This window comes from Panthera leo, assembly GCF_018350215.1.
Source record: "Panthera leo isolate Ple1 chromosome E1 unlocalized genomic scaffold, P.leo_Ple1_pat1.1 chrE1_random_Un_scaffold_49, whole genome shotgun sequence".
Lineage (NCBI taxonomy): Eukaryota > Metazoa > Chordata > Mammalia > Carnivora > Felidae > Panthera > Panthera leo.
In genome coordinates, this window is record NW_024962226.1 from 10,738 (window position 1) to 35,721 (window position 24,984).

The 24,984-nt window shown below is 47.1% G+C and overlaps 1 protein-coding gene across 12 annotated transcripts in view; it reads left to right on the top strand.

The window, feature by feature from the left end:
* Positions 1-13,896: 13,896 nt before the first annotated feature.
* Positions 13,897-24,984, top strand: part of LOC122212748 (integrin beta-3-like) — a 57,967-nt gene continuing 46,879 nt past the window's right edge. For all 12 annotated transcript variants that reach the window (XR_006199269.1, XM_042926692.1, XM_042926696.1 and 9 more), the window contains exon 1: positions 13,897-13,999. Coding sequence is in view for 11 of the 12 variants with exons in the window: in XM_042926692.1 (XP_042782626.1) it covers positions 13,933-13,999 (67 nt within the window). In the remaining variant the exon portion in view is untranslated. The remainder of the gene's footprint in view (positions 14,000-24,984) is intronic.

Below are 24,984 nucleotides of genomic sequence, written 5' to 3' on the forward strand. Positions count from 1 at the left end.
AATTCAGAGGTAGAGAAGACATATAAAAACAATCTAAAGGTAAACTGGGAAAGTACTTTCTTTTCTCCCCTAACCTTGTAGAACCACAGAATTATAGACTTCCAGGCTGGGAAGAGACCTCTAGTTCAAACCCTTCCATCAGAGCTGTGTAACATGACTACCCATTGTTCACTCGAATACTTACCGTGATGTGGGACTCGCCACCTCTCAAGGTAACCCATTCCATTTGAGAGAAACTCTAATATTCTTCTTAGTAAGAATCTGATATTTACACTTCTGAGATTTCTATCAAATGGTCCTGGCTTTGTCTTCCAAAGTAACCCAGAAAAGATGTAAGAACATTCCCCATGACAGAAGTTGGCATTTCTTCTTTCCTCAGCTGAGGGCCTACCAGCAGGTGCTTGTTCCAGGCCCAAATCCTTGAATCCATTTAACGTGGCCAGTTGCTTTCTAACTTGTTCTATCTGGGGCTCAGTTCTCTCTTAGCAGTGTACTTGCACACTTAATTTTTTTTTAATGTTTATTTTTGAGAGAGACAGACATGAGTGGGGGAGGGGTAGAGAGAGGGAGACACAGAATCCGAAGGCAGGCTCCAGGCTCTGAGCTGTCAGCACAGAGCCCAACACAAGGCTTGAACTCACAAACGGCGAGATCATGACCTGAGCCGAAGTCGGACGCTTAACCGACTGAGCCACCCAGGCGCCCTACTTGCACACTTTAGAGTCTGGAAATTAATCTTCTGGACAGAAAAGATGTAATTGAGGTCAAAACTGCCAGCACAAAGGACTGTACTCTTCCCGTTCTTCTTGCTCTGAACATATGCACATCATATTCTTATTGATTCTAACATTAAAAAAATTTCCTCATTTAGGACTTATGCCTTCTTGGCCTTATTGCTCACAGCCCCATGCCCCAAGTTTATGTTCACAATCAGCCCTCAGCTGCCCCTCCTTCCACCTTTACGGATAAGAACCCTCAGAACCTCTTTCCTCAGCTCCATCGGCCTCTTTGGAGCTCCTTCCCCACCTTTTTCCTTATTTAGTTGTTTGTGATTTGCTTTTGAATACCATCCATTCCGCTGGTGCTAGGAACAGAGATTTAACCATAAAAGGCCCTTGTGGGCATATTCATGCTCTTTTTCCAAGAAGATTTATACTTTTCATCATATTTTCAAAGGGGTCAGAGAACCAGAAAAGGTTAATAACCATTGTTTCACAGTCTTTGTGGGATTCTGTTTATCTTTTCCCTCATTGTTCTGACATTGCATCTGGTGTGGCCAGAGTTCCTTCCAGACTACCATGACCTCTAAGATAGCTCACCCCCTTCTCGAAGGACTCTCTTCACTTCTGCCTCTCTCCCAGACATCCCTGAGTCACACTTAGGTTTAAAGAGGCAATTCCACTTCCTCTGTGGCCCCCCTTTGAGCTGACTAAATGTTCCTACCAAGCTGGACCCACGTGGGTGTGCACCACTGCCCCCCTCCCAGCTGGAGCTCGTTGAATTTCTACCGTCACTTCTCTTCCCTTATCACATTCGATGGCCTCCTCTGGGCTTCCAGACAGTGGGTTCCCTGTGGATGTGAGTCTTCTTGGTGGGCAGTATTCTCATGCCTACTCTCCTACCAGTTTCATTTTTCTTAGACAGAGTCCATTGTCAAATGGAGATGAATCCCATCTCATAAATTTTTGGTCATCCCCAAGACAGTATGTGCAATTTCTACAAGAACTTAGTCATTCTGTGTTTATATGAATCTTATCTGGTGCCTCTGGCAACTAAGGGCCACAGTCAGTGTGGAGATAGGGGCTTGGGGTTGTCTGCGTCTCAGTTTTCTCTGTGGCACGTGAGACTTTGGTCCCAGCCTTTGAGGACCGGGAACTGCACATCTGGCTGGGCTGGTCTCAGGGCTCCCTCAGCCTCCTGACCCTCAGGCTTCAAAGGAGATTTAAAGGTAGCCCCCTGGGCCCTACCACCCCTTCTCCCATTCCATCCCAACCCAGGCTCACTGTCTGAACTCAGCTCCTCTGTGCCCTACATGCTATGGAGAAGCCAGGGCTAAACATCCAGCGTTGACAGCGCGGTTACCAGTTGGAATGTGAAGAATTCCACACCGACTTCATGCGTTTTACTGCTGGTACTGCAACTTTTCGTTTGCCTTAGAATTTCGTCTTTGTGACAGTTTGCCAGGGTCTAGTCTCTTGTACTGAAAAAGCTGGCATGGTGCCAGGACTTTGTTGTTTAGGAAATTGAATAGAATCTGGTCCTTGCCCTCAAGGAATATCGAGACTGATGGGTAAGCTAAGACATGTTTTGTGCACAAACACGAAAACATCAAGCAGAAGACAAAGGCTTGTAAGACTGATACTCGCAAAGAAGTGGGGGGGGAGCTTGAGAGGGAGAAGCAGGCTTATTTCCAGTTAGGAGATCACAGAAAGCTCGTTGGAGGAGGAGGAGCTGACATTGAAAGAGTAGAGGTGGGGGAGGGGGGGGTTGATCCACACCCACAGAAGCGGTAGAGCAGTGGGTTAAGAGTAGAATCTCAAGGGAGTAGATCCCAAGCACTTGGGTCACTCAGTCGGTTGAATGTCCGACTTCAGCTCAGGTCATGATCTCATGGTTTGTGAGTTCGAGCCCCGCATCGGGCGTGTGGCTGTCAGCGCAGAGCCCGCTTCGGATCCTCTGTCTCCCTCTCTCTCTGCCCCTCCCCTGCGCATGCTCTCCCTCTCAAAAATGAATAAACATTAAAAAAAAAAAAAAAGAGTATAGTCTCAGGGTCACAATGGGTCTATGCTCAGGAGCGGTGTGACCTCCAGCAAGTTTCTCAACCTCTCTGAGCCTCAATTTCCCAATCTACAAAATGGAGATAACAGTAGTACTGACCTCATTTGGTTATTAGGAGATGGATTAGTGAATGAATACATGTAAAACACTTAAAACACTGTCTGTCACTGTTTGAAGGATTCAGTAACTATTAGCTCTATAGGGGAGAAGAATATTCTAGGAAGAGGGAACAACTCCAGCAAAAGAAGGAAAATGGAAGAACAATTCTTCTTTAAAAAAAAAAAAAATTAATTCCAGTATAGTTATCATATGGTGTTATATTGGTTTCAGGTGTACAAGATACTGATTCAACAATTCCATATATCACCCAGTGCTCACCATGGCAAGTGCACTCAAGAGCTACTATTCTTTTGGGAATAATAAAATAATGATAAAAGTAATAAATATACCAAAATAATAAAAATACCTTGCAAACAAATGGAGAAGAAATAATGTTCATTAGAATACAATTGCCTTTACTGCATACCTATCCTGTGCTAATTCTCTTCTGTGCTTTCCATGCAATGTTCATTTACTGTTTTTTTTTTTTTAATTAAGATTTTTTTTAAAAAAGTTTAATTATTTTTGAGAGAGAGAGAGAGAGAGAGAGACAGAGTGCACGTGGAGGAGGGGCAGAGAGAGACAGAGACACAGAATCTGAAGCAGGCTCCAGGCTGTGAGCTGTCAGACAGAGAGAGAGAGAGAGAAAGAGAGAGAGAGAGAATCCCAAGGAGGCTCTGTGCTGTCTGCACAGACCCTGAGGCAGGGCTCGATCTCGCAAACCATGAGCTCCTGACCTGAGCCAAAATCAAGAGTCAGACGCTTAACCGACTGAGCCACCCAGGTGCCCCATTTCTTCTTTCCAGTACTCTTCCTGGGGCAGGCATGATTATCCCCATTCTACAAATGAGGAAACTGAGGCTGATAGAGACTAAGTATCACAAGAGCACTTAGAGAGCGAGCAGAAACTTCAGGAATCAGACCCGCATCCGTTTACTGCCTAAGCCTGGGTTGAGTTTCTAGCTATAGTCTCCTTGCCTTCCTTGGATCCCCCTTCCCCACCCCTGAGTCCTTCACCCCACAGCTTTGCATATACAAACCTGCCAGCAGGTTAAAACAAACAAACAAACAAACAAACAAACAAACAAACAAACCAAGGCTACAAACTCCAAAATACCAAGGTGATTTGGAATAAGGAAGTGACCAGAGACCCTTCCCAGGGAGCAGACCTCGAAGGAACCGGGGAATGCTACTCTGGGCTCCAGTTGAGAAAGTGAGAGGAGGGGACACCTCCCCGGTGACCCTGTCCCTTTCTTTGTAGCATCTGAGGCGTCTGGTTGAGCTGAATTTGAGGGTTGCTGGGTGGGGGAGATGGGACAGGAAGAGAGTATTCCAGGGCAGAGTCGGAGAGGCAGTGAGTCACTGGTGTGATAAGATCTGCTGCTTGGGTGGATAGGTTACTAAATTTCTTTTTTCCTGCAGGTTTGGACTTGTTAGGAGTAGTCCTGATACACAATCACTCCAGCATTTATTTGCCTTTTTTTTTTTTTCTATCTCGATAAGAAATACAATTAAAAATTGCTGCAGATAGATAGGGCTGGGACTTACGGCTTAGAGCCCGCGTAGCTCGTTTCTTGAATCTTCGGCGAGTTTGTCATGTGCTTGTCCTCCATGTGTTGCCACACTCCAATTAGTTTTTGAGGGACTTTGAAAGTTCTGTCCTCTTGCCTCAAAGGGCACCCATGGTCCCTGCCAGAGTGTCCCAAATGTCCATTATCAACCACTTTTGGCGGGCGTAGGCATTGAAGGGTCCTGGGTGTAGCTTGTTAATTGAATGTTTGGGCTTGGGAGTTGGAATGCCAGGGTTTGACGCTGAGGACTATGGTTTATCAATGAATGAGCTTGGGCGAGTGGACTGTTCCTTTCTGTACTTTATTGTCCTCATCTGAGAAATGGGGATAAAAACAATACTCATCTCGCTGAGGGGTTCTGTGAGGATTTTACAAGGTAACATGTATGAAGCATTTAGCACAGTGGCTGTGACATAATAAAATTGCCCTCAATTGGGGCGCCCGGGTGGCTCAGCTGGTTAAGCGTCCGACTTCGGCTCAGGTCATGGTCTCACGATTCGTGGGTTCGAGCGCTACGTCGGGCTCTGTGCTGACAGCTTGGAGCCTGGAACCTCCTTTGGATTCTATGTCTCCCTCTCTCTCTGCTCCACCCCTGCTCGTGCTCTGTCTCTCTCTGTCTCAAAAATAAATAAGCTTTGAAAAACAACAACAAAATAAACCCTTAATAAATGTTGGCTATGAAGTTGTTACCACTCTGTCATCTTGCCTTATTCAGTGGATTGCCCAGTAACAGTTCTGAGGCAAGAGGAAACATCACATTTTGTGATCCGGGCAAAGGAAAGCTCCAGAAAGAACAGGGCCTTCATTAAAGTAGGATGGTTTCAGTTGAAGATTTGATCACGTACAAGTTCCGCTGAGCATTTAAGGGTTGGGGGTGAGGGTGCAAGCTCCTAGGGAAGGACCAAAGAAACAGGATCAGGAGGACAGATGAAAGGTGGTTGGGAGAAACTAGCGAGGGATGGGGAATAAGGCCCTTGGGGTGGTCACAAGTGTGAGCCCCTGAGGGGAGGAGAATGGAGCAAGAGGGGTGGAGAGGAGAGTGGGGGGAGGGAGGGCCAGAGAAGTGGTGGTGTTCTCCTGCCAGGGGTCCTGGTGAGGGTGAAGGAGGCATGACTCTCCCCTTCCACACCTTCCTCAGTTCCTCAGGCCTCGTGGCTTCCAGGTCAGGGCCTAGGACCGCAGGTCTTACTGGGTTGGAAACAACAAGAGCCATGGGGAAGTGAGCCATACTGCTGATCACACTCCCAGCTCACCATCATCCCACTCTTTGTCATCCTTTCAGGGAAAAGCTGAATCCCAGGGGCCCTCTGTTCGGCCCAGACCTTGGTCTAGTGCCCAGGTTTTTCCGGTGTGGCTGCCGTATCTCAGAAGTCAGCCGGGCATGGCTGAGAACTTCTTATAATTGTCAAGACAGGAAGTGGTCAGGACCTGGAAATAGAGCAGTCCTAGGGGGTGGGAGGGTAGGGAGAAGGCTTTTCTGGTGGAAAAAGGCCTTGGGTGCCTCCATGGGCCATAATTCCCTTGCGTAGACTTCCTGGGCTTGACCTGGACTGCAGAGACCCTACGGGTAACTGTTTCTTTGTAGACTTCCCAGTTTTATCTCAGAAGTGGGCAGCGCGAGAATGTTGTATTCCAATAGGAATTTCTCCCATTAACATGGCAATGCCCACCTGAAACATTTGGGGGTGTCTGCCATCCTGTACCCACACTTAGTGTGAGGGAGACAATGGGTTGTAGAATCAGGTCAACCGGTTTTTGTTTTTTTTTTTTTTGTAATGTTCATTTATTTTTGAGAGAGAGAGAGAGAGAGAGAAAGAGAGAGAGAGAGGACAGAGCATGAGTGGGAGAGGGGCAGAAAGAGAGAGAGATACAGGATTCAAAGCAGGCTCCAGGCTCTGAGCTGTCAGCACAGAGCCCAGTGCGGGGCTCAAACTCACAAACTGTGAGATCATGACCTGAGCCAAAGTCAGATGCTCCACCGACTGAGCCACCCAGGCACCCCAGATCAACCTGTTCTTCGTTCTAGCTTTACTACCTTCCACCCGGGTGCCTTGACTACTACTGCTACTAATTGCCTCTTTATCCCTCCAAGCCTTACTTTCTGCCTCTGTTAAAAGTTATTATGCGGTTATTATGAGGATTAAGGAAGATGATCAATATTTGTAAAGAAGGAGGTATACAAAAAGAGGAGGGTATATATGCAATGTACTATTGTATATGTGCCAAAGATCACCCATGGATCGGTACAGGGGCAGGGAATCTGACCTAGGAGCTGTCAGAGGATGCTCAGTTTGACCAGCAACAGCCTCACCCATAGCCTATAATGTCCTCCCACCTTAACTGGGCCAACATTGCCCAGGGGTCTAGCGATAGGAGCAATGAAGAAGCAGATGGGTGTCTTGACTTCTAGGCAGAATCTGGGGATTTTGACTAGGAATCCAGCAGAGATGAGTTGATCCTAAGGTGGAAAAGCTAACTCACATTTATTGACTACTTATACTACATGCCAGTGACTGTGCTGTCTTACGTTAATTTTTTTCCCATCTAACTCCCATCTTGCAGATGAGGAAACTGAGGCCGAGTGAAGTTAAGTAACTTGCCCCAGGTTACTAACAAATGGCAGAGCTAGTTTTTGAATCCTGGCCACCGGACTATGGTGAGTTCAATCCTGACATTACTCTCTCTTAAGAGGGGGAGTAAGGAGGGGCGCCTGAGTGGCTCAGTCGGTTGAGCGACCGACTTCGGCTCAGGTCATGATCTCGCAGTCCGTGAGTTCAAGCCCCGCGTCGGGCTCTGTGCTGAGAGCTCAGAGCCTGGAGCCTGCTTCCGATTCTCTGTCTTCCTCTCTCTCTGACCCTTCCCTGTTCATGCTCTGTTTCTCTCTGTCTCAAAAATAAAATAAACATTAAAAAAAAAAATTAAAAAAAAAAAAAAAGAGGGGGAGTAAGGAGAGCCTGAAAGGGCTAAGACATGTGTCTGGAGCCCAGCTGCAAGCTTGTATTCACTGGAGCAGAGACTCAATGACTGGGGATTTAGAAAGACACAAAACAGGAATTGGGTGCCAGAAGCCAAGCAGCAGCTCTGTTATCAGAACATGGTGTTACCCTGGCTTCAGGGTTGGTTGGGGAAAGGGCCTGAATTGGTTTCAGATGGAGTGTAAGCAGTTACGCTATGCCTTCTATGGGCATAGAGCCTGAATCCTTGAGTCTTGGCCAGGTGGTACCTTGTATGCTGAGCTGGGATGCAAAGTCCTCGGCTCTCACTTTTTTTTTTCTCAGCAGAGATAGTCCTGGTTCATGAGAGGATGCACCCCAAGACAGAAGTTGATTGTCTTGGGCCCAACTGGGCTCAAGCCCCAGGAGGGCGGGCCCCTGGTGTTCTTTGCTACTGTATCTCGAGAAGGACCTGGAACATAGCAGGTACTTGATATGTGCTAGGGAATGAATGTAAAATGCCAAGGCTGAGCTCCTCTCTCCCCAACTATCCTGATAAAATCTAGGAGTACTTTCTCAGAGAGCTCCCCGGAGTCTAGACATTCCAAGCTATACCAGTTTTAGTCATTTTGGACTCTAAAAAGTCCATTTTCCTTCAGGCCAAAGGAACAGCTAGGTCAGCCTTTTCTCAATGGACAGAAGGACCTCTGCCAAATGTGTAGGAGGAGAAGATTCTGAGCCAATTTGCGACTCCACACTTTGTCTCCTTAACTACAGGAATGGATTTGCATTGAGAGATCTACAGTCTTTCCACAAATAGTAACAATAATAATTACATATTCCTCTGTGCTTTTCAGAGTCCAAAGGGCTTTCACATCCATGGTCTCATAGAACCTCATAACGATGTGTGTGTGTTGAAGGGCGGGGGTTAGAGTTAGAGTGGGATTGGTGGTGAGGAAAAGGGCAGGGACCAGATGGGTTATTTTTTACAGATACAGGAAATGACTATAGAGAAGATTTGGACTTTTTCAAGATCACGTAACTAGTATGACTTTTAAGGCAAGCATGACTTTTAAGGCAAGAGGTCTAGGAAATGGCCAAAACCTGGTTCCTCCAATGAAGATCTGAACAGGGGTGGGGCTTCCCCAGTGGGGCAGATAACTGGTGAGAGCACAGGTAAAGGATCCCTAGTTTGGTGTCAGCTCAGCTATGGTCAGGCAAGGGGCCAGATAACATGATTTTTGCCTCTTAAAGGGGCAAAAGTCTTGGAGAAGATCTACATGTCATGCCTTCAACACCCCTCCCCTCCATCCACAGACTCTCAAGAAGACCGCAGAATGGACGCTCTGTGTCCACCATTGTTGCTCAATTAATATTTTATTTCATTATTTATTTATTTAATTAAAATTTTTAACATTTGTTTATTTTTAAGAGACAGAGCACGAGCAGGGGAGGGGTGGAGAGAGAAGGGGGGGGGGGGGGACACAGAATCCGAAACAGGCTCCAGGTTCTGAGCTGTCAGCACAGAGCTCGACGCGGGGCTGGAACTCATGGACCACAAGATCATGACCTGAGCCGAAGTCGGGCGCTTAACCGACTGAGCCCCCCAGGCGCCCCAATATTTTATGAAAATTAGTTAAGAAATTAGTAGAAAGTAATTAGTAGTTAAAATTAGTTGCTAAGAAAGTAAGAAAAAAAAAATAGAAGAGATTCTCTTACATGCTGAGGTCCTACTGGGCGATGTAAAGATAACGAACTACAGTTCCCGCTCTCCAGGAGCTCATTGTTCAGCAGCGATGGAGAGGTGAGCGTGAAAAAACTCATAATCGCAGAACTTCTGCTTCTGACTCTGACAAAGTGGTATGGGGCTCTCTCTCCCATGTTAAACAATACATTTAGACAAAATGTTTGAGGAGCTGCTTTGGACGCCGAACTAAAACCACCGAGGGAAGGGAAACACGTGCGGTGAGCCCTACGGCTGCCCCACTTTCTGCTTGGGGGGACTGTCTGGATGGCATTGCGAGGAAGTGAACCTAAGAAGTGCATGGCGGTCTCACCCAAGAGCACAGCTTAGAGCTGGAGGCTGCTGAGGGGGCTGTCATCTGTGGGGAAGGTTCTTAGAGTGGTAGTGGCTGACTGGAGAGGCGCCCCCAGAAGTCTGCATGGGTGTCCTCCGGGGTCTTTGGATGAGGGAGAAGCAGCACATGTACACGGTGAGGTTCTGGAAGTCTTAGCAGAAGGCAGCTGGGAGCTGAACAGAAGTTGCACATCGCCTAGAGACGTTGGAGTTTCAGCTCAGTCGGAGTGCAGAGACCTCACTGAACAACTTGGGTCCCTAGATGATACAGGAGGTCTACACGCTTTAGGAGTAAGGACCGTGTTCTATAGTCAAAAATAAAAACGACTCAAAATTAAAAATATATATAAAAGACTAGTCTTGTAAACGAATAAAACCAAGCTTGACTGCGTCAAGATTATTTGCCAGTAATTTAAATGCCTAATAGGACGACACTCAACGCTCTTCAAGGGAAGATCACATAAACTCTAAAATGAATCATCTACAATGTGTAGTATGCAGTCTAATATTACTATATATTTGAAGAAGCAGGAAATTGGGACCCACAGTTTTTAAAAAAAGCAATCAAGTAGAACAGTCCCTGAGAGGAGTCAGAATGAGCAGACAGGCATTTTTAAAGGATTATAAACATGCTTAAGGACATAAAAGGAACCATAGATATAATAACTGAAGATATGGTGAATCTCAGCAGAGAAACTGAAACTATGAAAGAGAAGTGAAGGGAAATTATTCGAACTTAAAAACACAATGTCTGAAAAATTCCCTGGATAGGCTTAGCGGCATATTAGAGACTGCAAAATATAGAATTGAGAGACTTAAAGAGAGATCAATAGTCTAATCTGAAAAACAAAAAGAAAAAAGGGATTAAAAAAAAAAGAATAGTGCCTCAGTAGTCTGTGGGATAATATCTAAATATTTATAATTATATAAATAATTATAAATATTTAGATGACATCTAAAATATGTGTAATTGGAATTTCAGAAGGTAAGGAGAGAGAACGAGCAGAAAAAATATTTGAAGAAATAATAGCTTAAAAGTTCCTATATTTGGTGATTGGAGTGCCTGGGTGGCTCAGTTGGTTAAGCATCAGACTCTCAATTTTGGCTCAGGTCATGACCTCATGGTTGGTGAGATTGAGCCCTGCATCGGGCTCTGCGCTGACAGAGTGGAGCCTGCTTAGGATTCTCTCTCCCTCTCCCTCCACCCTTCTCCCCCATGCACACGCTCTGTGTCTCTCTCTCTCAAAATAAAAAAAATATTTTTAAGAAAGTTCCTATATTTGGTGAAAAATAAGCCACTTACATATTCAAAAGACTCATCAGCCCAAAGCAGGATAAATACCAAGAAAACAACACCTATTCGCCTTATAGTCAAGCTGGTAAAAAAAGCAAAGATAAAGAGAAAACTTAAAAGCAACTGGAGACCATCCTGAGACAGTTTGAGCAACAAAATAATGATGGCCCTGCATTATGACTTGTGGAATAAAATAAATATCCACGAATTCATACTGATATAAGTAAATAACTGAAATTTTATTTTATTTATTAAAATGTTTTTAACATCTTTATTTTTGAGAGAGAGAGAGAGCATGAGTGGGAGAGGGGCAGAGAGAGACAGAGACACAGAATCCAAAGCAGGCTTTAGGCTCTGAGCTGTCAGCACAAAGCCCAATGCGGAGCTCGAACTCACAAACTGTGAGATCATGACCTGAGCCGAAGTCGGTCGTTTGACTGACTGAAGCACCCAGGCGTCCCAATAATTGAAATTTTAAAATAAGAGAAAAGGGGCAACTCTTCCTTATTGTGGAACTCCAATTGCTAGCAGTGAAAGGAAAAAAAGGAAGTAGAGATCACTCTTAATCAAACACCATGGGACCGATAGCAGTCAAGAACCATTAACAGGTGCTAAAATTATTGAAAGTATGAACAAAAACATATTTGTATAGAATTGAAGTGTCTTTCCATAAAACATTTATTAATTACAAAAAGGAAAGCAGTAACTTTATGGTGAAGAAGTCTGGCACACACCACCTGAACCATGTGACCGAGGTTAACATTGTGGTTAACATTGACCGAGGTTAACCAATGACCGAGGTTAACATTGTAAGTAACAAGACATACTGTCATCAGGTACCACCTGATATGACGTGTCCACGAGTACATCATTACTGTGGTATTCTGTCTAGAATCCCTCAATACAATCATGAGAAAACATCAGACCATCCCAAACCGGGAAACATACTGTAAAATAACTGGCCTAACAATTGACACAAAAGTGTCAAGGTGAGGAAAGAAATAGGCTGAGAAGATGTCACGTTGGATCCTGGACTGGAAAAAGGACCTTAGTGGGAAGATTGGCAAAATCCAAATACTGTATCTCGATTCGTTAATACTATTGTGTCTATGTTAATTTCCTGCGTCCGATAATTAGGACTTGGTAATAAGATGTGGACATTAGAGGAAACCGGGTGAAGGATTGGAGAGAAGTCTTTAGTATTTTGTAATTTTTCTATAAATGATTTCAAAACAAATAAACAAAAACCAAAACCAGAGGGAAAAGACAGGGGAACCACAATGTTAGGGGTGGCTGACTGCTCATAAGAAACAGTGGAGGCCAGAAAACAGTGGAACGACATCTTTAAAGTACAAGAAAACCACCTCCCCTACCGCTGTCAACATAGAAATGTAGATCTAAGAAATATTGCAAACGAGCAGGAAACGAATGAATATTGAGCATATTTGTTGCCAGGAGACCTTCACTGCAAGGTTTGTTAAAGGAAGTTTTTCAGGCTGAAGGGGCTGGGGAGTGGGACAGCAGGTTTGTTGAACCTCCGGTGCCAACAGAGCTAGGCTGAGGAGACACCTGGGTGATTGGGAGATTGGTTATAATTGTGGGAATTGAGCAAATAAGTAAATACGCGGGCAGACATGTGACCAGGCCGTGTGATCTGGATTGTGTGCCAGGGCAAGGACAGCACTGTGAACATGGTTTAGAGACTCTTCCCCAGCTGAGAGAGGCATGTGCAGCTGGTGTCTCAAACCCCGGGTCAGGAAGCCCAGCTACCCTTTGTGGGCTGGCTCCTCCTCTGTCCCCTTCAACTTGCTAGTGACATTTCTGCTGATGGGTGCTGCTCTTTTGCTGTATCCTAATGTTTAGGAGGTCTGAGGAGGAAGTGCCCACCTCTGCAGAGGGTGGGGCTGGAGGAACGGGCCCAGACAAGCCTACCTGGAAGAGATTACATCGGGGATATTTTGAAAGAGAAGTGTAATTTTCCAGGTGGAAGATTCAGGAAGGTCAGTCAGATGGAAAGCCATGGAGTGTCTGAGAATGCCAAGTTAATTTCCTGGGCTTAGGGTGGGAGATGAGGCTGGAAAGCTGAGTCAGGGCCAGGTTTCAGGTATCTTGCGTGTCTCGAGAGGGCTTAGGGAAGCCCAGGGGCAGGTTGAAAGCCCTTAGGGGAGCCCAGGAGCTGGAGAGACTTCCATATCCTCTTTGATGCATCAGGTTTGGTTTTTATGTCATTAGAGCTACCCATTGCGTCAGGAGCACCAGCCCCAGCCCCTGGCGGTCTGCTGCTCACATCCGCGGCGTTTTGCCCCTCTGAGCCGGCTGATTTCTGGTCTTGGGAAAGACCCAGAGACCCAGGGGAGGGATTGGCGGGGGGGGGGGGGGGGGGGGGGGGGGGGGGGGGGCAGGCAGAGAGTGGGAAGGAAACCTTGGAGGAAAATACGATAAAGCTGCAAAGCCTGTGAGTTTGCGTTTGCAGGAAGTGTATTGGCCCTACGTTGTTGATCACTTTCCATACGCAAGCCAAGTATTTGTAGAGAGAGGCCCTTTATGGACATCATTGCTTACACAAGCTTGAGATGCGGTCTTGTCAAGAGGCTTTCTGGAAAACCAAAGTAACCCAAAGGGGGAAAAACAGTGAATAACGAAGGACTAGACCGGTGCTTGGCATAGAGTAAACATTCAAAAGGTTGTCAAATAAACAAATTAAAGTGTGCATGAATGAAACTCAAGGTACAGAGGGAAAGTGCCTGGGAGTTCAGGTGAAAGAGAAAGCCCTCAGGAGGTGAGACTGGGTCAGGAGACGGGCCACAGGCTCCTGGCTTTTCTAAGCATACCCGGGATCCGGACGCGGACCCCGGGACCAGGATGTCTGCGGAGAACGTGCCCACGACCCCGCTCCGGTCCCAGCCTCGCCTCTCGAGGCGGGTCCCGGCCAGGCAGGGGGAGAGGAGCCGAGGTTTCCCACCACCCCCTTGCCGGCGCAGGGTCCAGGAAAGAGCGGGAGGGGAGGAAGCGCGAGTCGGCGGCCCGCCCCGTTTGTCCCACCCACCGCGTCCGCTCCCCTCCCCTCCCCTCCCGCTGCGGGAAAAATGGCCGCGGGCGCCACTACTCGCTGTGGGGCGGGCGGCGGCGGCGGCGGCGGCGGCGGCGGCGGCGGCGGCGGCGGCGGCGGCGGCGGACGAGATGCGAGCGCGGCCGCTCTGGGCCGCCGTGCTGGTGCTGGGGGCGCTGGCGGGCGTCGGTGTCGGAGGTGGGTGAGGCTCCCGCGCTGCGGGGACGCGCCGCGCATCCTGCCGCCGCGGTGTCTGCGGACTCGGAGCCGGGAAACCCGCGGGCCGCCCCCACGCGTCTGCGCTCCGAGTGCGCGGGGCCAGGCTGGGCCGCCGGAGCCCGCAGCCGGGGAGCTTCCCGACCCCGCGGTAGCAGGGCTCAGAGGCCACCTAGGGGCGGGTCCTCCAGGACGCCGGAGCCCTTAGGGGAGTCGGGCGCCTGCCCCCGGCAGCCTCGGCGCGCGCGCGCGCGCGGGGGGTGGCGGGCGCACCTTCGGGGCGGCGCGCATCGCAGGTGGTCTGGGGCGTGCGGAGGCCGGCTGGCTCGGGTGGGCGCGGCGAGCTGCGGCTTCCCGGGGCTGTTCCCGCGCGCTGTCGAGGGATGTGGTTGTAGCTGCTCGGGATGAGAGTGTGTGCGCGCGCGGGTGTGCCCGCTCCTGCACATTCCTCTCTCTCCTTGGGTTACACTTTCTCCCAAGTTTTCTTTTCTTCTTTTTCCTTGGTGGCTCCCGGCAGGAGCGGTTCGGAGGAGGGTGAGGGCTCTGGCTCCCACCCTCCTCCTGGGTCCTGGGTTACAGCAGTGCCTCCGCTTCCGGGATCGCCCTCCAGTATATGCGAGGAGCCACACCACGGGTCCCTGTTACTGGCTTCGATCCCTGGCTTTGTCTCTCCTGCTGTTGCACACACCATGCCAAGGCGGTTAGCATTCGATTCGGCCTCATTGGGCCTGGGGAGCGGGTGGAGGGGCAGAGATTACAGTCTAGGGATGCTGCCCGTGGTCCTTCCGGAGCCCTAGTGACCTTGCCAGGGAGAACTCTGGCTCCTGGTCCGCTAGGGCGTTCCTCTGCAGAGGACACCCATGTGTACATATATGTACTCTTAATGAAACCAGTAGTACTCCTTGTAAGACCATTTAAATCCTGCAGGAGGTATTTAAAAGAGATAAGTCCATATCAAAGATAGCTCTTCAGAAATACTTTGATGACTGCCTTCAAGATCTTGTGTGTGTGTGTGTGTGTGTGTGTGTGTGTATAAAAGATTATACAGGACAAGGCAACAATATTAAAAAAAACACTTTAGTGTATGGTTGACATACAAAAAGCTGTATATATTTAATGTATATGACTTGATGAGTTTGTAGATAAATGTACACCCAGGAAACCATCCCCACAATCTGTATGAATGATATGATGGGGGAGTTACAGATCATTTATAGGGGACTAAGCTGTTTTTACCGAAGCTTCCCATGCGATAGATGCTCAAACATGTCAGCTGATGTCTTCAGCCTACAGTGAGCAGCCTGGTGACCATAGGACAGAAATACGCATCTCCAGCCTTGTGTCCTGGGAGGTGTTAGAGCCGCGGTTCAGATGCTGCCTGGTGTCGACGAGGGCAGTGGGGCTGCCTGCTTCCGTGAACTTAAAACATTTTCTTTTTACGTCTACAGCTTTCTGAATTTCTGAATGATTTCTGAGTCTAATCATTATATTCTTATAGTCTTAGAAGGAAATAAAGTAACCTAAGGTAGAGCCTAGCATCGTGCAGGTGCCAGTATTAGTGAAGATGAGGAGTGTACCTGTCATTTTGGTGTCTCTTCCTCCACCCCTCCCTCCTGGTCTTTTTTGTAGATCTGGTTTACAGAGTTGTAATGATCCATATAGGATACCACCACATTGACATACTTAAGTTTGCATTAAATATCCTTTGGGAGATCTGTTCACAGATTCGTCGTTGATTGGGATCATTCCAGCTGTTGTGATGGGTTGTGCTGAGCCAGCCCCAGACTCCTTCTGAGAGCCAGGGTGGAGAAGTATTTAAGAGCTTGCTCTCTAGAGTCAGACCTCCAAAATAATAGACTCCTGGTAAAAGCAATTTCAATTACGTTTAAATCCCCTACCCCAGGGTTGAATCCCCCGCTGCTGGGTTGCAGGTGTTGTCAGATTCCTGGGGAAGCAGGAGGTTAGGATGAGAGCGGAAGAGGGTTGTTGGTCCACACAGTGTTGAAGGGACACACAGAAAGAGCTGGGTGGTGGCACAGAGAGGCTGTCCCAGAATAGGAGAGTCTGGTATGGGGAGAAGCGAGGTCGTTTGAGGGTAGAATTGAAATTTGGAATTTACATGCAAAGATGATCTTTCTGGCTTCACCCAAGAGGTATTGGGTTTTGTGGCTTCCCGAGTTTAAGTCTTTATTCTAACCTGAGACCTGAGGGATAACTAGTTTTGTTTGCTGTCACCATCTAAGTTGATTAGTTCTGAGCTGAAGTGCTAATTTCTTCTTCTGAGTTTATATCCTGGAAACTCTCCAGATGAAGCTTCTGCAGGAACCTTCAGGGCCTGGAGAGACATGGCAGGAAGGCTTGTTGGCTGGGGAAAGGGACAGCTATGGTTTAAAACCAGCCAGATGCGTGTTTAATTCTTGATTTTGCCTCTTATTGGCTGTGTGACCTTGGGCAAGTTACTTCATCTCTTGGGAATCTCAGTTTCCTCATCTGTAAAGTGGAGAAAACAGTACTTCGATGATTATGCCAATTAAATGAGATAAAGGCACAAAATAAGCATTCAACAAATGGCATTTACTATTTTATTATTATTATCAGTTATTATTTTAGAGAGAGAGAATGTGAGTAGGGGATCGGGCAGAGGGAGAGAGAGAATCAGCACAGAGCCCTACACGGGTCTGGATGTGGGGCTCGATCCCATGACCCTGGGATTATGACCTGAGCCGAATCAAGGGTCAAACGTGCAACCGACTGAGCCACTCAGGCACCCCAAATGGTGTTTACTATTGCCATTATTCCTATCCATGGTACCTACCATGTGTTGGAGACAAGAACTATTACTGCTTCATGCAGGCATGCAACCCAGGCTCCCAGAGTGAGACCAATGGAGTCCCTTATTCCATACCCTTGTGACATTCCGCCATTGGTGGTGTGGCATATCTCAGCCACTCTCACCCAGCAAGAAGCCACAGAAGAGACCAAGGAGAAAAGAGGCCCATCATTTGCTTTATATACTAGAAAACCTTAAGTTCTGTCTCTGGGAAAAGAGGAAAGTGAAAGACATTCACAAGATTTCAGGTGCTGTGAGGAGAAGGACATGTCTGTTTTGTTCAGTGCTGTAGGCCCAGTGACTGGCACCCTGGCAGCCAAAATAAATACCTAGGGAAGGCTAGCAAAAGGCATCTGGAGGTGATGTGCCTCATTGCAAGAAACCCAGTATTTGAATATCTGCACTGATTCACAGAGGAGCCTCCAGTGTTCCATCTGGGCATTCTGGAGATTTTTAGAATACAGCTGAGACCATGAATTCTTTGGGCATTTGGATCTCTGCACTATGGTGCCTTAGACCTCTGTTCTCAGGGGACCCTCTGTGGATTGTCTGCTTTTCTCCCCTCTCTCCTGGGAGGAGACACTCAGGAGGGAAGCTTTCTCCTTTACCTCCCTCAAAACCGTGTGAGTGGTAGAGATCTCCTGGGGACAGCATAAGATGGGGTAAGGAGGCGACAGTGAGAAGGGGGAAAATGGATATGACTCTGGAATTTCCTAATAGAAATTCTTCCTCTGTAACTCCCCACCACACTCAGGATCTCTGGTTATCATCCCCTCCCAGCCCTGCGAATCCTTCTGCCTCTGTTGGCAGAAATAGCCAAGAAGCATGCCCACAGGAACCACAACTCATGAATCAGCAGACAGATAATTAACTGGGGGAGTGACTGAGCAGCTTCAGGGATAAACCACTTGGCCTGAGCCAGCCCCCTCTGCTGCCCACAGAGCTGGCCTGCTACTTCACCCCATCGCCTCGCCTCCTTGCCCCTGAGCTCTGCCCGTTCCTAGATGGGAAGATCATTGTGTTTGAAGGAACTCGGTTCCTGAGTGCCAATGCAGGTGGGAGTGGGAGAATGATACTGTCTATTCCTGTGTAAGCTGCTGCTGTTTATTGCAACGTGAAACTATCCAGCAAAAGAAATGTGTAAAATCTGCCTTTTTCCCCCATGTACATAGTGTCTCCGGGAACACTCTTTTTATTATTTATTTATTTTTTAGAGAGAGAGTGTGCACATACAAGCAGGAGGGGGGGCAGGAGGTAGGGAAGGGGCAGAGAGAGAGAGAGAGAGAGAGAGAGAAAGTCTTAAGCAAGCTCCACGCTCAGTACAGAGCCCAATGTGGGGCTTGGCTGGGGGCTCCATCCCATAACCTTGGGATGGTAACCTGAGCCAATATTAAGAGTCAGACACTTAACTGACTGAGCCACCCAGATGCCCCTCCAGGAACACTCTTTTTAAAGTGAGGTTTACTGGAGGGTAATTTACATGCAATAAAATCCATCCTTTTTAGGTATATGGTTTTTTGAATTGTGACACACGTTTAATCAAGTATCCATCACCATGATCAAGATACAGAATATTTCCATCATCCCAAAAGGTTCCCTTGAACTCCTTTGTCATCAGTACCCTATCCCCACCTTTAGTTCCTGGCAACCTCTGATCTGTTTCCCGTCCTTACAGTCCTACCTTTAATGGAACGTCATATAAATGAAGTCATAGCCCATTAAGTCTGCCTTCTTTCACATAGCGTGACACATCTGAGATTCATCCATGTTGTGGAGAACCCCAGAAAGCCCAGGGGTTATCTAGGTCTACTTCATCTTCCTCAGGTGCTGAGGCGGTTACCCTGATGGGGTTCCTGGGTGGCTCAGTCTGTTAAGCGTCCGACTTCAGCTCAGGTCATGATCTCACAGTCCATGAGTTCGAGCCCTGCGTCAGGCTCTGTGCTGACAGCTCAGAGCCTGGAGACTGCGTCGGACTCCGTCTCTGTCTCAAAAATAAATAAAAACATTAAAAAAATTAAAAAAGAAAAGAAAGCAGGGGACCATGTGAATGAAACCCAGATGCAACTTTCCATTTCTAAATTTTCTAACGGGATCAATGCCTTTGAGCCATGTATAACCCATTTGATTTCCCCAGTGCTAAGTAGTGATCTCTTCAGGATATTGGAGAGGACTTTGCAGCAACCAGCACTTTTATTATTAGTCTGGAAAGGAATGCGTATTTTGTGGCCAAATATGGTACATCACAATCCTTGTTAAGTAAACCTGGAGCTATTCTACCTTTTAAAATTTTTTTGCGGGGGTGGGGGGCACCTGAGTGGCTCAATTGGTTAAGCGTTGGTCTTCACCTCAGGTCATGATCTTGTGGTTCGTGGGTTGGAGCCCTGCGTTGGGCTCTGTGCTGGCAGCTCACAGCCTGGAGCCTGCTTCGGATTCTGTGTCTCCCTCTCTCTCTCTCTGCCCCTCCCCCATTCACACTTTTTCTTTCTTAAAAATAAATTAAAAAAAAATTTAAAAATTTTTTAAAAATGTTTAATTAAAATTTTTGATAGCATATCTGAAAATAATAAGTCTTCCTTCTGGTTTTTAGTCATATTCCCACAAAAAGACTAGTCTCCTTCCCCGCCCCCCCCACCCAGCATTTCTTAGCTCAATTGGTGAAGACATTCAGACATTCAAGGAGAGAATGAGGTGATATGTGCTCATTTTAAGAAAGTCAAACATTGGAGAGTAAAATGGCTAGTTTCCCTTTAATTCTGTTCTCCCATAACGTTCAATATTAAATAGATGGTGTGTTCTATTTTTTTTAATGTTTATTTATTTTGAGATAGAGCACGCGTGCTCGATCACAACTGGGGGAAGGGACAGAGAGAGGGCGAGAGAGAGAGAGAGAGGGAGAGAGAGAATCTCAGGCAGGCTCTGCAGGGTCAGCACACAGCCCCAATGCAGGGCTCGGATTCATGAACTGTGTGAGATCATGACCTGAGCAGAAATCAAGAGTCAGACGCTTAACCGACTGATCCGCCCCAGTGCCCCCAGGTGGTGTGCTCGATTCAGATTTTCCTCCATGTATATATAATAATTCTCATGTGTGTTCCTATGCCTCTACCTAAACTTGTGCTATTTCTTTTTTTAAGCTTACAAAAAACACCTCCTTTCATGCAGGAAAAAAAAAAAAAAAGTCAGTGTGAAAAGATCTGCGGGTCGGAAACTGAGAAACCTATATTCGATTCCCAGCTGTGCAAGCTTTTTCATCCGTTTGCTGGGTGACTTTGCACAAGCCATCTTCCCCCTGAACCTGGTCGGGCTCTTGGTGTCTCAGGGGCTGCAAAATGGAAGGAGATGGAGGGAGAGACTTTGGTTCACACCTGCCCCTCCTCACCTTCAACTGGAGAAGCTTTTCCTTTAACTAATTCATATCATGGAACTCCATGTAAAGATTTCTTTGTGGGGGGTGGGGGGCAGGGAAGGGGGAGATCTACAGTTAAAAACAGGCTTGAAAAATTTCGCACCAGAAGAGAGCTCCAGAGGTTTGGCAAAAGGCACATTCAGTAGCCACTTTAAGAAGTCCCCGTAGTTATGGGGCGCCTGGGTGGCGCAGTCGGTTAAGCGTCCGACTTCAGCCAGGTCATGATCTCGCGGTCTGTGAGTTCGAGCCCCGCGTCAGGCTCTGGGCTGATGGCTCGGAGCCTGGAGCCTGTTTCCGATTCTGTGTCTCCCTCTCTCTCTGCCCCTCCCCCGTTCATGCTCTGTCTCTCTCTGTCCCAAAAATAAATAAAAAACGTTGAAAAAAAAAATTAAAAAAAAAAAAAAAAAAGTCCCCGTAGTTAACCTAAATCTCTGTGCTAAATGGGATTCCTGGGTCGAGAAACCCCGGGCCTGTGAGATCCACCCGTGGTTTCAAACCCTTGCTTTAGCCACTACACGAGGTAAGCTCCTCCAGGTTAAACCTCTGCTGGAGCTGCGGGAGGGCGGGTGTGACCACCTCTCTGAGATGAGGGGAACGTGGCTACATATTGAGACTGATGAGCGATCTGGGACTGCTACATATTGAGAACAGACCATACCCTGCTCTCTCCCGGGCGGTTCCTGAAGGGAGTGGGCCAAAGTCTATTCCTGAGTTCCCGCTGGATTTCAGATTCAAAGAGGCTAACGGGTGCTGATGCTGCAGATGTCCCGGCTTGTCGGAAGCCTGGCATGCTCTGGGGAGCCTACATGTAGGTGAATGCCAGTGTACAAAATGAGACAGGACTGACGACATTCAGAATTAGCTCTAATTTTTTTTTTTTAGCTTATAAAAGTAATTCCGCTTGTAAAAAAAAAAAAAAAAAGTTGAAGCAGTGCAGAAGTAGGATAATGCAAAGTACCAAGTCCTTTGTAGTCTTGTCCTTAAAGATACCCACTGTTAATAGTTACTCCAGTTTTTTTCCCCCATGTGTGTCACCATATGCAGTTATTTATTCTTATTGTTATTTCTTTTAAAAAAATTTTAAAACCTGTTTTGAGAGAGAGACAGTACAAGCTGTGCAGGGGCAGAGAGAGAGGGAGGCGTAGAATCCAAAGCAGGCTCCAGGCTCTGAGCTGTCGGCACAGAGACCGACCCGGCGCTCGAACTCGTGAACTGTGAGATCGTGACATGAGCCGAAGTCAAGACGCTTAACCGACTGAGCCACCCAGGCGCCCCTCGAAGCATGTTTTATGTCAGTTTATATCTTTCCATTATTTATCCTAAGAGATATAATTCTTGCCAGAAGGCATACTGTTATATGGATGTAGCAGAATTTACTTAATGGATTCCCTGCTGGCGGACTTTGGGATCATTCCCATGTATTTGCTACTACAAATAAAGCGGCAGGGAGTCTCCTTGTTCATTGTCTGCACCTTTGTTCAAGTGTTTCTGCAGGTTCAATTTCTTGAACCGAAGCTGCTGGGTCAAAGGACATGAATGTTTTACATCTAAATTGTAATAGGTTTTGCTGAGTTGTTTTCCAAAACGGTGGGAGTAATTTGCCTTCCTACCAAGACAGGGTGGGGAGGGGAGGGGGTGGGGACCGTGAGGACCATTGCCTGCTGTCCGTACCCACCAGACGTGAGCTGGAGGAGGAGGAGGAGTAGCAGAACTGGACAGCTGCATGCCAAGGAGGTCACCAACAGGGCACCGCTGGGCTGGGCCTCAAACAGAGCTTGGTACCAGCTCGCTTCTTCTCTGTGCTGAGTGTGTCACTTGGGAGGTGGGGCCTGTGCTGATAACATTTTCCAGAGCTTGAGATGCAGCATTTGAATCAAATGTCTGTCAAGCTGTTAAGAAGAAATGGGCGTTTGTGCATTGTGTGAGTGGTCTTGGGCCCAGGGATGCTAGGCCTCCTAGACTGGGAGTCACTCGTGATGCTTTCTGGCTGGAATATAGACGTCCAGGACTGGCGGAACCTTGAAGATCTTCTAACCCAACACTGTTTGCTTTACAGAGAAGGAGAAAGGGAGACCCTGAGCGTTGAAGGGACCCTCCCAAGGTCATACAGCTCGTTTAGTGGCATTGGTAGGCTCTAGCCCTGGGGGCTCTTGTCTCCAGGCCAGCGATTTCTTCAGCATATCCTTTTAGAGGCAGAGGGTCCTGTGAGTCTGACCCTGGGGCAGGGCTGGGGCAGCGGTGGGGATGGCATTCCTAACGCAGGAAGCAGTTAGAGGGAAGGTGAGGAGGAAGGAAGCCAACATTTACTGAGCATCCACCACAGGTGGTTCTTCCACATAAATTATCTCATTTAATCCAAACAACGCCTGAGATAAGTACTATGTCCATATTTGGGAGCATGGGGAAAGGAAGCAGCCATTTGGGGTCTCCCGTGTTTGGCCGATGTGGCTGCATCAGGCCCTTTAAATACCAATGAGCAATTACGAGTCCTTGAGTAGAGACTACAAGAGTCACTGTTGTCGGAGCCCCAGGGAGACGAATGGGCCTGCTGGAGGCTACCTAGCCGGCCGAATGGCAAAGAAGTGGCTTTGGACCTGAGATCCCCTGCCTACAGTTCTGCTTGTTTTCCCCACCACGTTCACTGTTACGCAATAATAATGATCATTGATTTTACCACGGCTGCCCTATGGTGTTGCTCAGGGTCTGGGTGTTAATGTTATATGACAACCATACAGAAGGTAGGACTCGGTCCGAGGAGGGGCCTTCTGCAGTGTTCTGCACACGGCTACCTCATTAACCCAGTTGGAGATGCAAACCAGGCATGATCTGGCTTTACTTACGAGGGCAGGGCCTACTGGCTGAAGAGTCAGTGAAAGGGTATGGCCGGTGGTGAAAACATTCGAACTTTGTCCAAGCAGGTCCACTTGCTAGGGAGCAAACCTGTCTTTCTACCGTGCCCCACATGCCATCCGGCAGTAAGTCCTTGGAACATGTCTAGGGTCTGACCACACTGTTAACACCATTACTATCCCGATCCAAATCCCTGCCGTCTGTTGCCTGAATTATTGTAATAGCTTCCTAACTGGTTTCTTTTCATCTTGTTCCCCTTAGGTCTGCCTTCCTTTCAGTGGCCAGGAGGACCTTTTCTCTACTCACGTTTGCTCAAATTCCTCTCGTGGCTTTCCATCATATGGAGAATGAAAGCCATACTCCTTACCATGGTTGTAGCTTTCTAGCGTTTTGGTCCCTGACTGCTTCTCCAGCCACTTCTCTGCCTCTTTCCTCCTCCCTCTCTCTTCCTGCTACTTCTTTAACAGGCTGAAGTCCATCTCGCACTTGTGGATTCTTTCTGGAATGCTTGTCCCCTAGATCTTCTCATGACCCACTTGTATCATTTTGAAATGTCAACTCAGAGAGGCCTTTCTTTTTCTCTTTTTTCCCCCTTTTCTTAATTGTTTTTTTTATTTGAGTACACTTGACATACATGTTACATTAGTTTCAGGTGTGCAACGTAGTGATTCAACATCTCTATACATTATGCTACATTCCCGAGTGTAGCCGCCCATTGTCCCCATGCGACGCCATTGTAATACCATCGACTGTATTCCCTATTCCCATGACTTACTCATCCCAATGCTGGAAGCCTCTATCTCCCAGTCCCCTTCACCCATTTTGCCCATCCACTTATCCCCTTTTCCCTCTGGCAAACATTGTTTGTTCTCTGTATTTATAGGTCTGATTCTGCTTTTTGTTCGTTCATTAATTTGTTTTCAAGATTCCACATATAAGTGAATCATATAGTATTTGTCTTTCTCAGTCTGACTTATTTCACTTAGCATAATACCCTCTGGGTCCATCCATGTTATCACCAATGGCAAGATCTCATCCTTTTTTATGGCTGTGCAATATTCTATGTGTGTGTGTGTGTGTGTGTGTGTGTGTGTGTATTACATCTTCTTTATCCACTTATCTATTGATGGACACTTAAGTTGCTTCCAAAGTTGGGTATTGTAGATAATGCTTCAGTAAACATAGGGGTGCATGTATCTTTTTGAATTAGTGTTTTTGTTTTCTTTGGGTAAATACCCAGTAGTGGAATTATTGGATCATATGATGTTTCTGTTCTTAATTTTTGAGGAACCTCCCTACTGTTTTCCATAGTGGCTGCACCAACTTACATTCCTACCAACAGTGAATGAGGGTTCCTTTTTCTCCACATCCTCATCAACACGTGTTATTTCTTGTCTTTTTGATTTTAGCCATTCTGACAGGTGTGAGGTGATATCTTATTGTAGTTTTGATTTGCATTTCCGTGATAATGAGTGATGTTGAGCACCTTTTCATGTGTCTGTTGGCCATCTGTAGGTCTCTGGAAAAATGCTTATTCAGGTTCAGAGAAGCCTTTCTTGACCATGTTCTCTAGAAGAGACTTCTTCCCCTCATTGATGTTATTCTTTTATTCTCCTTTTGTTTTTTTTAAAAGCATTTGCCACTGGTTGAAATTGTCCATTTTTGTTGTAAGTTTTTGTTTTTGTTTTTGCACTAAAATTTGAGCTCCACAAGACTAGGGGGCTTGTTTCGTTCCACAATATGTCTCCAGTGCCTAGGAGAGCGCCAGGCATAGGTAGGTGCTTCATGAATAGTTGTTGAGTAAATGAATGAATGAACACCAACACCACTGATGTATATTAGTATAAAAGTATAAAGCTGAAGTGGCCATGTTCCTATTAT